Source organism: Hypanus sabinus, chromosome 27 (assembly GCF_030144855.1).
Source record: "Hypanus sabinus isolate sHypSab1 chromosome 27, sHypSab1.hap1, whole genome shotgun sequence".
NCBI lineage: Eukaryota > Metazoa > Chordata > Chondrichthyes > Myliobatiformes > Dasyatidae > Hypanus > Hypanus sabinus.
The window spans coordinates 19,133,163-19,149,239 of record NC_082732.1 but is presented as its reverse complement, the minus strand read 5'-3'; the positions used below and the strand labels follow the sequence as shown (position 1 = coordinate 19,149,239).

Here is a 16,077-nt window from a genome sequence, read left to right as displayed (position 1 = left end):
GAAAGGCTTGTAAATGTGCTATAGATTTCTATGTCTCTATAAATTCTTCCCAGGCTTCTTAGTCAATCTGCCAAGGAGGAATGCTCCTCTAGACAGTTGGCTGAAATATAGTAAAAACTGTTCAATAACATTGTCCTCTAACCTGTGTTAGAAGCTGAAATAAGAATTTCTTTGACTTACCCAGTATCACCTCAGATTGCATTGGCATCGTCAGAGCTGGATGCTTCACCTCACAGCTGAACAGAGCATTATTGTCCAGGTCAGGGTTCAAAGTCCAGGTGATCATGGCGCGCACTTCAACTGTCCCATCACTGACGGGTATCTGTGTATGTCGGAACAGATATGCCGGATTGCTGGGAAAAATCCATCTCGGGAACTCTCGGCTGATGACCGTCTCTGGAATACTTTCTGCTTCGGTTGTTGCTGAAACAACGCTGTCAGTGACGCTTGAGGAGGGCCTCTCAGTGAAAAGTCTTCCCCTGCTTTCAAAATCCAGCAAGGACAATGACTTCTGTAGCTTAGTGTCATCCATATCCCGACTGATTAGACTCTGAGGCATACGACCCTTTTTCTCATTTGTCTCAGGTGACGTCTGGGACACATGGAGAACTTCGACCAGCTCACCATCTCGCTTGAAGTACACCTAGCAGGAACATAATCAGATATCAAAACCTTCACGGACCAGGGTAGGTCACAACATCTCTTATCAACAGACAATGACTATCCAGCCTCACAAATCAATGCATTTTGTTGATCCACTCTCTCGCCACATTTCTCCAATTCTTCTCAGTGAGGAAGAAAATGTAAATGGGCATGATCTGGCACAACCGGAGATGGGACGAGTCCGCTTGCCCAACTTTAACATCATGAATTTCTACCAAACTGTTAAAATGGGAGAGTGGAGTGAAATTCACAATGAGGGTTAAAAGGAAGCATGCACAGAGGTTTGATTTGTGGAATAGGTTGACACCTCCAGCATAGTAGGTGTTAGTGGAACATTGCAAAGGACCATAATGAATCAAGTGAGCATTCCAAGTCAATTAAACATTATTAGACAGCAACATGTTTCTTTTCTTCTGATGCACTATAAATAGGAAAATATTGAACACTAGGAGTATTGATCAGGCGAGATAGGGATTTTCTGTCAGTCAGATCTTGCGTGCTCTTTGGAAGAAGGGACTGGATAGGAAATTGGAACAGTTTTTATGTTTGGTTTGATGGAAGCACTTCATTCAGCAAACATAACCAACCGTTAAAGCATTAAGCCACCCTTCTGGCAAGTTATCTATTGGAGAGTAGGAATACTTCAAAGGCTTAACAAGGTACAACAGAGCACAAAGATAAACATTCCGAAGCAGTGAAATGTAACTCTATTCTTACAGTCGCTAGTTCCAATGAAAGGTCATCAACCTGAAATGTGAAATCTGTTCTGCTCTTCATGGGTACTACTTGACCTGCTGAGTTTCTGAGTGTTTCCCATCAATCTGAGTTAGAGTTTGTCTGTCTCTTTAGAAAGAAAGAGCAGGCCAAGAACCACTTACTGGTGAGGCAGCTTGTTAGAAGCTGCCCTGGCCTGGGTATCCCTCACTACAGCACAGATACATTGCCATTACCTTGGCTTCACAAAATAGCGAGGACCAAACTCAAAGAGAGAAGGAGCTGAGGGGGAAAAAAAATCACTTTGCCCCTCTCTCATGCTGTAACATACCGTGGGGGCTGGCTTTCCTCCAGACACGATGCAAACCAATGTGAAATTCTGGGCCTCGTACCGACTGAAAGGGGCTGGTGTATCTGCTGCGATGACAGAGATTGATGAAGGGGGTGCTGCAGAATAAAAACATGTGAAATTTCAATACATGTTTTATAGCATTACAGCAGAACCCAGTACATTTCAGCAAAGGGTTGCAAAGGCAAGCAAGTGTAGTCTGTTGTCACTCATAATCAGACAAAAATGCCTTCATTGTTCAGAGGAATTCCACTCCTTTTTACTATGGTGAATCTTACTTGTTCTGATATCTTCTGCCCCAGCTCTGCAATTGTAAAGATGTTAATTTCTTCCTTGCTTTTAAAAAAAGAAGTTAAAATTAGACCTGTAGTGAAGAGAAAAGAAATTTCATGACTCCAGAGAAAGGATAGGGGAGAATGGGACCTGCTTGGTATTGTTATATTACTACAAACACAAGAAAATCTGCAGATGCTGGAGATCCAAGGCAACATACACAAAATGCTGGAGGAACTCAGCAGGCCAGGCAGCATCTGAGGAAAAGAGGAAATAGTCCACGTTTTGGGCCAGAACACTTGCTCAGTCCTGAAGGGTCTCAGCCCAAAACATTGACTGCTTACAATTTTCTATAGATGCTACCTGCCCTGCTGAGCTCCACCCAGCGTTTTGTGCTGTGTTGCTTTGCTTTATTATTGTTACCTGTACCAAGATAAAGTTGTTTGCATGCCATCCAGGCAGATCACTTTATACTACACATCAGTACAATAAAAAGCAAACAAAATGCAGAATGTAGTGTAGCAGCTACAGAAAAAGCAGCATGCTAGTACAGTGGTTAGCACAACGCTTTACAGTGAAGCCGACCTGGGTTCAATTCCCGCCACTCTCTGTAAGGAGTTTGTACGTTCTCCCCATGACTGTGTGGGTTTCCTCAGGATGCCGCAGTTTCTTTCTGCAGTCCAAAAGATGTACTGGTTGGTAGATTAATTGGTCATTTTAAATTGCCCTGTGATTAAGCTAGGGTTAAATTGGGGGATAGATAGATAGATTACAGACAAATAAAGAAGACAGGCAGATCAGGAGATCAAAATTTCATCTTTAACTTATAAGAGGTCCATCCAAGTGTCAGCTGCATAACTATTGGAGAGACAGCACAGAATGGATGTGCTGAATGGCCTCTTGTGCGACGAAATTTTTTTTTACCCAGGGTCACGTCATTAGTGGTCACTAACTTTGAACTCTTATGCACATAAACTTGACTGTTTGCTGCTGGTGAGTTGAACACTCTTGTGGCCAACCTCGTCTCCTGGATGCAGGCCCAATTCTGTGTTGGCACTTTAGTACCGAGCAAGTGCCGTGTAACTAGGATGTAATACTTCAGATGGGATCCTGCCTCTAAAAAGCAAAACACTGCAGATACTGGAAATCCAGCAACAAAAATGCTGGAAACTTTCAGAAGGACAGGCAAATTTGTAGCGAAAGAAACAGAATGTCTATATCAGATTAATGACCTTCCATTAAAACAAGCAGCACATGTGTGTTGATCTGTTGAGTCTTTCCAGATTCTGTTGTTTGTATTCTCGTGGTTTCAGAAGAGCGTTGAAGATCTGATGAATTATTTCAAGGAAAGCTTGCCTTTACCCAATAAATCTCCTTAACAAACTGACAATTCAGCCAGAAAGATATCCTATATTTCATTCAGACTATTTATGTTCCCCATTAATTTTCCACCATTTCCTCTGAAGGCACTGCAGTGTTCTTCTTTTCTCATCTCATTAACCACATTTTGTATTTAAATGGTTAACATCAATTTTTTTCTAGAACCTCATTTCATCTTGGGACGACCTTCACATATCTTGCACTTGCCACCAGGCACCACCAGAAGCAGAAAGCTGGAAACTTGTATGTGAGGTGAGGTTGGTTTGTTTGCACTCAACTTGAGGCAGAGATCGATGAACCAAATCTGCCCGAAGAATTTTTCCTTGATACATACTACAAAATGAATTTGACTGAGGAATTCGACAATCTCTAGGTAACAATCTGCTGGAGGAACTCAACGGGTCATGCAGCATATGTGTGACGAAAGGAATCGTTGATGTTTCAGTTTAAAACCCACATCAGGACCTCCCTTTCCAAATCCTTTCCTCCCACAAATGCTCGATGCAATCATTTCCTACGGCAGATTCCCAAACATGAGAATATCTGCAGATGCTGAAAATCCAAGGCAATACACAAAACCCAAGCCAACACACTCAGAATCCATGGCAACATATACAACTCTCAGTCCAAAACGTCCACTGTTTATTCCTTTCCATACAGCCCATGACCAGAGTGGACATTGGGTCTTCATTGCCCTTCACAGTTCATGCATGTCCAGCTTTACTTGGCTGAGTAATAGGAAGGGGAGCCTACACCCCTGTCACACTCAACAGAGAGTGCAGGGAAGTGGAATATGGAAACATCCTCCCAAGAGGTTAACCCGAATTTTAGTCTTTAGAACCATAGAACCATTGAACACTATAGCACAGTAAACAGTCCATTTGGCCCTTCTAGTCTGTGCTGAAACTTTATTCCACTAGTCCCATTGGCCTGCACCTAGTCCATAACCGTTCAGACCTCTCCCATCCATGTATCTATCCAATTTATTCTTAAAACTTAAGAGTGAGATGGCAGCTCATTCCACACTCCCACCAATCTCTGAGTGAAGAAGTTCTCCCTAATGTTCCCCCTAAACCTTTCCTCTTTCACCCTAAAGCCATGCTCTCTTATTTATCTCTCCTAATCTTAGTGGAAAAAGCCTACATGCATTTACTCTGTCAATACCCCTCAACTTTGTAAACCTCTATCAAATCTCCCCTAATTCTTCTACGCTCCAAGGAATAAAGTCCTAACCTTTTCAATCTTTCCCTGTAACTCAACTCCTGAACATCCGGCAACATCCTAGTAAATCTTCTCTGCACTCTTTCAATCTTACTGATATCCTTCCTATAATTAGGTGACCAGAAATGCACGCAATTGACCAGAACTGCACACAATGTAAGCAAACTCCTTTGTTAAAAAGATTGGAATAACTAAACTATCAGATTACAGTTTCTTGTAATTGTACAGGAGAAATAAAAGATAAAAAGAGGGCAATGTGTACCTCACTTAATTACAGCTTGCCACCTTGACCTTCATTAATATTCTCCGTCTAGGTTAGACTCCGTGTACTAATGAATGCCCCACAGTGCAACAATAATTTGTTAGGACACTGATACAAACATAGTCCTCTTGTGATCTTGTAATCAAACAGATTTTCTGATGTTGTATTAATTTGTTGTCATTCATGACATTAATCAGTGGCTCCAGTTGTCATTAAGATAACCATGGAGTACTGTGATAGTGTGTATGAAGCTGGATGCTGAATGCCGGAATAAAAACAGAAAATATTGCAAACACTCAAAAGAAAAGGCAACTTCTGTAGAAAGAGAAACAGAGTTAATGTTATGGCTCAAAGGTGTTTGATCAGAAGTGAGGAGAGAAAGTAAGTTAGTTTTAATTGCAAAGAAGCTGGGCAGGAAATAGCAAGAGTTGGAGCCTGAGGAATTGGTAAGAGAAAGGGGATATCTCTGATTCTTGAGTTGCCGTAAGGATGAAGTACAATGTATTGCAAATTGCAGGTCAGTGTTCAAATGGAGAGGGGAAAAGAAACAGGTCTAACATCAGAAAAATAACTTGCAGCAAAAATGGCCAGAACTGTTATAAATAGAGGGAGAAAAAGTTATTGGAAGTTGGAGCTTATCACCATGACAACCCAAAACTAAACTGCCACCTAGCTACACTTGAACTGGAAACTTGTGCTCTCCAGTGGCTATGGAAAATTTATTTCCTATTTTCCAGACAAACTGAAGGACAGTGTCACAAAATCCAAGCTCATAAAAGAGCCAATTCTTCGTCTACAGTCATTACTACCAAGGTTTTGGATAATCTCTCAACAAGTTACTAAATTTGATCCTCTGGTAAAATCCACACTGGTTTAGATGATTGAAGTGAATTTTCGCCATTATGCAATGTGAAAAACTGTTCTTTGAAGATCTTCTTTTCTCCTGACAATTGGACAAAGTAGTTTTCTTTAATCGACACTTCATATACAAATTGTGAAGGGATTTCCAATTTAATAGATATTATTAATTACTTCTACAAATTCTGTGCATCATGAGTGTTCACTTGGAAACTTTGAAAGGCATCAACCCCAATACCATTTAAAATGGATGAGAAGCAAAGAAACAAATGCATGTTCACTCAGGCTTGAAGCTGTTTCATGACATGTGTCAAGGGTCTTTGTTCATTAGTGAGTTGCCTGTGGTGTAGATGGTCAATGGTTCTGATTCAATCTGTTTCAAAGAAGAAAGAGTGTACAGAGATTTGTTCGGCTTTTCAAAAATCGTGGAAGTAGAACTTATTACAAAGTCACATCTTCAATGTTTCTGTTCTGCCTGGGTAAGTTTATGGAAGCAAAGAATGCAGAAGCTGCTCAGCTTGACCAGGTGCAAGATGGCAAACTGAAGTGATGTGCACTTTCATCGGTCAGTTGTAAAATGTTTTTTCATGAGAAAATTAATGTATGAGTTTGCTGCTAATACCCTGTTTATTAACATTAATGTTCTAGTTTGTTAATCAAATTCATCTCCAAAGAGACAAACATTTCATCATTGTACTGTACCTTATTGCTAGCACTGAAAGTTTAGCCAATCCTAATTTCACTCTGCTAATTGAGGATGGATAATTGAAATATGCTGGAGAAAAATTGCAAGTTTATAGAGAAAGGGCAGATGGATGGAATTAGAGAGTTGTTCTGGCAGAGAGCAGGCAAGGGCATAATGAGATAAATAGCCTCCTTCTGGGCTATAACCATTTTATGACCCCAACGATATCTCTTCATTTTGCTAGTAGTTTAAATCCAAAACGTCCTTATAGTATAATGTTGCCTCTGAAAGCATTAGCAGTGCCAGAGAGCAACATTTATTGTAACTGACCAAAGATTTCTGATATTCTTCATGATTTTTTTGCATGAAGGTATTTCTTATTCATCTCTAATTGTCCCTAAGAATGTGCTGGTAAGCTACATTCTGGAAACACTGAAGTCCTTTGGGTGAAGGGGATCACACAACATTGTTGAGCCGGATTCCACCTTTGAGACCTATGACCATGAAGGAACAGCCAATATAATTCCAACCCAGCAGGGCGCACCTGACTTGGAAGGAATTTCAGGTGGTAGCTTCCCCATCTATCTACAGCTTTTATGCTTCTTGGTGAGGGAACATGCATGTCCGGGAGGTACAGTTGCACTGACCTAGGTGAATAAGGTCAGTGCATTTTTTTTTGAAAGGCACACACACAGCATCCAGAGTGAATTGGTGATGAAGGCAATGAATGGATGTTCAGGATGCTAGAGAAGGTGTCGCTCAAGTGGGCTGCTTCCCCCTCAATAGCATTGAGCTTCTTCAGAGCTGTTAGAGCTGCCGATAAATAAAACTGAGCCTGCCTAAGGTGGGCTGGATGTAATGTATATCGGCTGATATGAATGTGTGAGACCTCAGATTAATGTGTTACAAGACTGTAAGGTGTACAGACACTAATCTTTTGAGAAGTTCATTTTGATGATTTACATGAGTACAAGTTTATTGGGAAAGAAACGAAAAAGGCACTAACTTGAAACTGGGAAGGGGCTTTGTATTGGGAGGAAATAGATACAGCATGCATAATTTGTAAATGTATCTTGCTAGCTCATTAATAAAGGTCTCCAACCTGAAATGTTAACTCTGTTTCTCTTTCATTACCCACTGAGACTCGACAGTATTTTATGCATTAATTTCAGTCTTCCAATATTTGCAGTTTTTTTTATTATGACTTTCTGATTTTTAATCAACTGGTATGATACAATATCCTAAAGTTCAATCTTTAGTTATTGCACAAATAAACTTCCATATCCTGGTTCTGCATTATTGTTACCCTTGGTTAAAGAAGCACTGTGGTATTAATCAAAATTCTGAAAGAAGAGCTTAAGACAACACTTGGATTTCGGGCCCCTAGAACTTCCTGGAGAAGTGTCTACCTTCTTCTATGTTGCATGAAAGGACTACAATATATCTACTTTTAAAATTCCCAGAGAGAAATTGTGAAGGAGAAGTAAATTCTGATATGTAGTTTTCTCAGTGAAGACCTTCATTTGCTGAGAATGTATCACACTTTTGAGAACAGGAATGGTGTGACCTGATTAGCCATGCATATGGTCTTACAGAAGGTAGCCCATATTGCGCCTGTCTTTAGAACTCCTGATGCACAGTCTCGCTGTCTGAGTTTCTGCAGTGGGACCTTTAAATATTACTGACCTCCCAGCTGCTTCAAGGACTGTTTACACAGATGGCTGGTTGAGAAATCTAGGGCCTCCCTGGGGAGCAGAATGAGAAGCAGGGAAAATCTGCTCCTTACAGAAATTTTAGGCAGGTTGGTAGAGCTCTTGCAGTAAAAGTCAAGTCAAGTCAAGCCAAGTTAATTATCATGTATGCAAGTACAGTATTATACATAAATTATACAAGGCAGTGAAAAGTGAGAGAGAAAAGACTATGCAAAAACAAGACCTCAGTGCAAGAAACGCTATTAGAGACAAATCCATAGTGTAAGTGGACATTACTGAGAAGCCTTCAGAGATACCAAACATCAGCTCATCAACTGTAAACCCTTTCCAGACATATGATCATGTAGCAAAGAATGAGGTCATTCAGCCTACAGGGCATATGCTGACATTTTACAGAGAGAGAGATCCAATTAGTCGCACACCCATTGCCCTTTCGTTATAACTTCGCAATGCTTTCACCTCAAGTGTTTGGCCAATTTCTCTCTGAGAATTAATATTAGGTCTGCTTCCAAGTGGTCTGGCATTCAAAGCAGTTGAAGTGATATGGCTGACAATCAAAGGAAATGTCTTCATCCTGAGGTCTACAGGTACAGCTGGCATAGCACATGCTACAGTAGCCACAGTAAGACCAGCAGGAGACCGTGTGCATTACACATCAAAGCTCACACTGTAGCCTACAGGGAGCTTTGGATGACAAGCACAAGAAGCTGCAAAGGATTTTATAGAATCATTAGGATGATGAGACCGTAGCTTCACATTAACTTCTCTCATTAGCAGCGAGAATGCAAACTACTGGAGGGGCCGTGGTACCACATACTGTGTTTCAATAACCTGTGGATTCTGTATAAATGTACCCTTTAATTTGATGTGAACTCGTGTGTTTGGTTTGATGGCCAGTTATCTACAGGAGGCCATACTCCTCACACCATTTCCTGTTTGCAGTTAATAGGGTATTCTGATCTTCGGCTTTGTTAAAGTAGGGAAGACATCTCAGGAATGTTTGAGATTTCTTGGATTGCAAAGCAACATATTTCCTTGGTTATAGAGAGGAGACATTTAGAACCACCAGTCCTTTCTATCTGCTCTTCCATCATCTTCCTTCAATGGAACTACAGCTTGAGGGACTCCAGGGTAGTAAACAGGCCAGAACAGTGTATAAGTACTTGTTCAATTCATTGTACCTATTCAATTGCTCATCTTGGGTAGACATTGCTTCTCTGTGTCATTGCTAATCATCACCGAATTTGGTATCTCAAATAATGTGAATCTTATAAAACTTTCACACAATAGACACAAAGTCAGTGCAGACTCTGTTACCTGGCCTAAGCATGGTCCTCTTGGAACCATGCTTTCAGTTGACCTGTGTTTTACCCAAACTATCATGTATGGCATCCGTTAGTCTCGCGAGACCATGGATCTGTGCCTAGAAAATCTTCTCCAGGGCGCAGGCCTGGTCAAGGTTGTATGGAAGACCGGCAGTTGCCCAAGCAGCAAGTTTCCCCTCTCCACGACACCGATGTTGTCCAAGGGAAGGGCAAAGGCCGATACAGCTTGGGACTGGTGTTGTGGCAGGAGTTGCCAGAACGAGGTTGAAGACAATGTCAGACTGCCTTAGGGACTCCAGCTCCGGATTTGTCCTCAGGGTTTACTCCCGAAGCCTTTCCCATGAGTGGGTATGGCCGCAAGGCAGCGGAGGTTTGAAATCAGAGTTTTCTGTCTCTTAGATGGACTGCCTTCCCAGGCTGACGAGTTCCATCTACCCGGGGGCCATGGGTAAACCTAGGTAATTTCTCAGGTAAGGATATATTCAGCACAGCTTTGTGTGCCGAAGGGCCTGTATTGTGCTGTAGGTTTTCTTTGTTTCTATCGTTCTAATACCACAGAACAACCCGGCATAGAGCTGGGATGCCATTTGTTCAAATGAGTCAATCTGGATTATGGTTCCTTTATGAATTCATGCTGGTAACTCTTGTGTGAATGATCCTCAGTTTTACACCACATAGCCAGTTGTATTCTTTGCTGTGGAATGGAAAACCAATATATTCTTTTAAAATTCAGAGAGGTTCGTGGCCTTTTATTAGCTCAAAAAGATAAAGATCCTAGAAGAAGGAATAATGATTTAAAAACTTAAGAAGCCAGATTTTAATTCCAATGCTACCAAGAGGTTCATGACCAGGAAGAGTGTGTTTAAGTGGATATAAGAGGGGCATTACCTAGGGAATTAATGGGAAGGATGTCCCATAAATATAGAAACACTGGAGATTTTTAAAAATCTCATTTTGTTGTTCCCAACAAGAAAGGGTAGACATTTATAATGATTGTAGATTTATACATAGTAGATTTTGTCCTAATTTAGACCAAGCAGATGATGTTGGTTTAATGCATGATGCAATAGGAGGCAATGAAAACAAGTTCAAGGAGCACTGACAGATTTAACGAAGGTACTGTGGCTGGCCCGGGCAGGCTGGGTCTGTCCGAGATTCATGCGCTGGATACCAACATTTTAGCCAGCATTTCCCTCTTTGATAAAGCTGGGTGAAATACTTCCTGAATGAAGAACAGTTGGATGGCCCTTATACCTAATCTTGATGAGGAAACTGTAAGATCAATAGACAATTAGTGCCCCATATTATTAACTCAATTTAATTGAGATTATAAGACCATAATACATTGAGACATTGGAATAGAATTCGACCAATCGGCCCGAGTCTGCTCCGCCATTTGATCATGGCTAATCCTTTTCTCTCTCAACCCCAACTCCCTTTAATCTACCATGCCCTGACTAACCAAGAATCCATCAATCCCTGCTTTAAATATAATCAATGACCTAGCCTTTACAGCAACCTGTGGCAATGAATTCAATAGAATCACCACTCTTTGGCTAAAGAAATTCCTCCTCACCTCTGTTCTAATTGGACATTCCTCTGTTCTGAAGTTTTGCCCTCTGGTCCTAGTCTCCCCCACTGTGGGAAATATCCTGTCCATATCCACTTTATCTAGGCCTTTCAACATTCAATAGGTTTCAATGAGATTTCCCCCCACATTCTTCTAAATTCCAGTGAGTACAGGCCCAGAATCATCAAACACTCTTCGTACAAGTCTTTCAAACCCAGAATTATTTTAATGAATCTACCTCTCCAATGTCAGCACATCCTTTCTTAGGTACAGGGCCCAAAACTGCTCACAATCCTCCAAGTGAGGCCTCACCAGTGCCTTATAAAGCCTTAGCATTACATCCTTGTTTTATACTCTAGTCCTCTTGAAAAGAATGCTAACATTGCATTTGCCTTCCTGACACACCGCTCAAGCTGCAGGTTAACCTTTAGGGAATCCTACCCAAGGACTCGTAAGTCCTTTTGCACCTCAGATTTTTGAATATTCTCCCTGCTTAGAAAATAGTTTATTCTTTTATTTCTTCTACCAAGGTGCATAACCGTACACTTACCAACACTGTGCTCCATCTGCCACTTCATTCTCCATTCTTCTAATCCATACAAGTCCTTCAGCAGCCTCTCTGCTTTTTCAACATTACCTGCCCCTCCACTTGTCTTCATATCATCTGCAAACTTGGCCACAAGTCCATCAATTCCATCATCCAAATCGGTGATATACAATTTAAAAAGAAGCAGTCCCAATACTAACCCTGCAGAACACCACTAGTCATCAACTCTAGAGTGGCACATCTGAAAATCCAAGAACACAATATCAACCAATACTCCTTTGTCTATCCTGCATGTAATTTTTTCAACAGATTTTTCTGGCAAGATTTTTCCTTGAGGAAACTATGCTGGCCACGGCCTATTTTATCATGTGCCTCCAAATACCCCGAAACCACATCCTTAACAATTGACTCCAATACCTTCCCAATTGCTGAAGTCAGGTTAACTGGACTACAATTTCACTTCTTCTGCCTCCCTCCTTTCTTAAAGAATGGAGCGACAGTTGCAGTTTTCCAGTCCTCCGAAACCATGCCAGAATATAATGATTCTTGAAAGATCATTACTAATACCACCACAATCACCTCAATTACCTCTTTCAAAACCCTCAGGTCCAGGTGACTTATCTATCGTCAAACCTTTCATCTTCCCAAGCAGCTTCTTCCTAGTAATAGCAACTGCATTCTCTTCTTCTCCCTCACACTCTAGAACATCTGGCATACTGCTAATGTCTTTCACAGTAAAAACTAATTCAAAATACTTATTCTGTTTGTCTGCCATTTCCATGTCCCCCATTACTACCTCTCCAGCAGTCCAATATCTACTCTTGCTCCTCTTTTGCTCCTTATATCTCTGAAAAAACTTTGGTATCCTCTTTTATATTACTAGCTAGCTTACCATTATATTTCATTTTTTTTATTCTCTCTGGCTTTTTTTAGTTGCCTTCTGTTGGTCTTTAAAAGCTTCCCAATAATTTTTGCTCTATTATATGCCCTCTCTTTTGCTTTTATGTTGGTTTTGACTTCCCTTGTCAGCCACAGTTGTGCTGACCTGCTTTTAGAATGCTTCCTCTTTGGAGTGCATCTATCCTACCCATTCTGAATTTTTCCTAGAAACTCCAGCCATTCTGCCATCATTCCTACTAGTGTCCCCTTCCAATCAATTTTGGTTAGCTCCTCTCCCATGTAGTTCCATTTACTCCACTGTAATACCTGATATGTTTGACTTTAGCTTCTCCCTCTCAAATTAGAGGGTGAATTATATCATGTTATCTTCACTGTCTCCTAAGGGATCTGTTACCCTAAGCTCCCTAATCAAAAATTTTGCCTAATAGATTAATAGAAGAAGTTGTGCTTAATTGCCATGATGAAGGATTTGTCAGAGAAACCCCTGGCTGTAATGGAAATATTGCCAATGGAAACATCTGCTACCTTACTGAGCCAAACATGTTGTGTGATCAGGAATGATCTAGGCTAAGAATCCAGAGAACATTCATTCTTATCCCAGCATTGGCTTTGAGAATTCAAAGCCGGTTCTTGAACAATGTCAGATGAAGTGTGTTTTAATTAAAAACAACCACAAAGCTTTAAAAATCTCATTTAACAGAAAACAAGTCTGTACAAGTCCTTTGGGGAAGGAGAGCAAATAATGGAATCGTACATTTAAAAGTTGGTGTTCAACTATCTCTGCATTCTTTAAAGATAAAAGATTATTTTCCCATTTCTATGCTTTAAGAAATTGACTACAGGCAGGCAGTAAAGACATAAGTGCATTGTAGGTGTGCTTACAGGCAGCTGGAGTTCTCTTTAGGTCAGCTAATTGAACAATGATGACTTACATTGCCTCCAGCTGATACAGGGCAAGGGAATAGGGTATATTGAAACTTTGTTCAGAGTGGCATAAATAATAGAGGTTTGCCTTGCAGTTCCAATAACTGAGCACCCAACAGTGAATGCTTTTCACTCTGCCCTGGCTGTGTTTATGGTAGATGTTCTCAATGGTGGGCAACTGGGTGCCAATAATCTGCTGGGCAGTTTTCACTACATGCTGGAGTGCTTTGCAGTTCGATATGGGACAATTGCCATACCACACTGAGATGCAGCTGGTGAGTATGCTCTCAAAAGTACAGCGGTAAAAGTCCGTCAGTATCCTGGGACAGAGGTGAGCTTTCTTGATGCTCCGCAGAAATAATGCTGTTGCGCCTTTTTGATCAGGATGGAGGAGTTCAGGGACCAGGTGAGATCCTCGGAAATGTGGACACTAAGGAACTTGAAGCTTGATACACGCTCCACTACAGCTCCATTGATGTAGATGGGGATGTGAGTGTGGCTTCTAGCATGCCTGAAGTCCACAATGATCTCCTTGGTCTTCTGAATGTTAAGGGCCAGATTGTTGTCAGCACACCACGCGGCCAGGTGCTGGACCTTGTCCCTGTAGGCCATCTCATCATCCCCTCTGATCAGGCCAACCACCATGGTATCATCTGCAAACTTCATTATGGAGTTAGAATCATGTACAGGTGAAAAGGGAGTACAGAAGAGGGCTCAGCACACAGCCTTGAGGCACACTGGTGCTCAGGGTGAGAGTGGAGGAGGAGAGGTTGTCTAACTTAACAGATTGGGGTCTGTTAGTCAGAAAGTCCAAGGTCCAATTGCAGAGGGATGAGCTGACACCAAGCTGGCGAACTTTGGCGATCAGCTTGGAGGGGGGTCACAATATTGAATGCCGAACTAAAGTCAATGAACAGCATTCTGACATAAGAGTTGGGGCTGGGCAGAGTGAAGTGCCGTGGAGATGGCATCCTCTGTTGACCTGCTGTTGCGATAAGCAAATTGATGGGGGTCCAGGGTAGGGGGCAGACAGGATTTCAGATGTGATAGAGCCAGTTGAGAAGAGAATAAAAATAGGATTAATGTGGGGTAAGTGTACACAGGTACTTGATGACAGGTGCAGACTCAATGGAGCAAAGGGATTGCTTCCTTGCTATATGACTCTGTATCACTATGACCGGCAGCCAAAGTGCTCATGGATATCACTGACTCAGCATAGAGTATTTAATGGTTATAGGAAGATAAAGGAGAGATCTCTCACTCACCTTATAGCCTACACATCTACATTCACTCAATGACGCACACACATACACACTTCTGGAAAAGCCTATGTTGCAAAAACTGCCAAGACCAAGGTTAAAATATAACACAGAGAAATCTGCAGATGCAGGAAATCCAAGCAATACACACAAAATGCTGGTGGATCTCGGCAGGCCAGGCAGCATCTATGGAAAAGAGTAAACAGTCAACGTTGTGGGCCAAGCCCTTTATCAGGAAATCCAATTAGCTGAAGTTTGAGAAAATGTTCAAATTCCGACGTCTTTGGAACCTGCATTGATGACGGTGGAGTTATTGAACTTCCAATGAGTGACCCCTCCCCCCTCACTTTTTCTTTGCCATTTCTCTCTCTCAGCTTATCTCCTTACTTGCCTTTCACCTCTCCCTGGTGCTCCTCCCTCTTCCCTTTCTTCCATAGTCTTCTACCCTCTCCTATCAGATTCCCCCTTTTCCAGTCCTTTATCTCTCCCGCCAATCAACTTCTCAGATTTTTACTTCACCATTCCCCCTTTCCTGGTTTCTATCTTACACTTCTTCCTCGCCTCCCCCACCTTCTTACTCTGACTTCTCATCTTTTTCCTCCAGTGCTGATGGAGGGTCTCAGCCCGAAATGTTGGTTGTTTATTCTTTTCCACAGATGCTGTCTCGCCTGCTGAGTCCCTCCAGCATTTTGTGTGTGTAGTTTGAAATATACCAATTAGCTGATTGCCTCAGAATGGCAAAAGGATAGTCTCCCGACTTTTTAGCCACGAAGATCGAGAGGGGTACAAATTCAGGGGGCATCAGTGAAATCATTGCACAAGCAAACACGTGGGATGCAAGAGACTTCCTAGAAGCGTGGTTTTCCGCAAATAATTCTGTACACAGACAGGAAGACCGTCCTTCTTATAAGCCAATGCGGGCAAAATTTCAGACCACAATTTACAGAGTTTGCCACGCAACCAATCAGCATGAGACCTCCCTATCTATGTCACAATTGAGTTTCTGTAATGATGATAATCGGCTGATTGACAAGCATAAAAAGGCCAGGCATTCGGGGGAGACCACAAATGAACAACAGTGCACTGACGATATCTCCTCATATGGTGACAGAACGTTTGCGAATGGATTGCCAAGATTGGGGAACAACTCAACCCAATCAAAAGGATGGTTTACAGAATGGACTATTGTATAATAAGACAGCCTATCTATTGCTGGTTTATACAAAAAGATGTTCTGTGGCAATCAAGACACCCTCAGATCTAAAGCCATATGAAGTTGATGATAATTTCATGACAATTGAAGAAATGTTTGGTCATTTAGACACACTTCCAACCCAAATTTTTGAAAGAGAGTCATATATCACATTCAGTGAAAAAAATCAAAGTGCAAATATACAGTATTTCAAAGAGCAATGTGTATCGTATTCCACCTCCA

At 41.5% G+C, this 16,077-nt stretch overlaps 1 protein-coding gene across 2 annotated transcripts in view; it reads right to left on the bottom strand.

The window, feature by feature from the left end:
- LOC132382031 (immunoglobulin superfamily member 21-like) overlaps positions 1–16,077 on the bottom strand; it is a 405,374-nt gene that overhangs the window by 134,690 nt on the left and 254,607 nt on the right. For both annotated transcript variants that reach the window (XM_059951850.1, XM_059951849.1), the window contains exons 5-6: positions 1,709–1,824; positions 181–643 (exon numbers count right to left, since the gene is read on the bottom strand). In XM_059951850.1, coding sequence (XP_059807833.1) covers positions 181–643; positions 1,709–1,824 — 579 coding nt within the window. The remainder of the gene's footprint in view (positions 1–180; positions 644–1,708; positions 1,825–16,077) is intronic.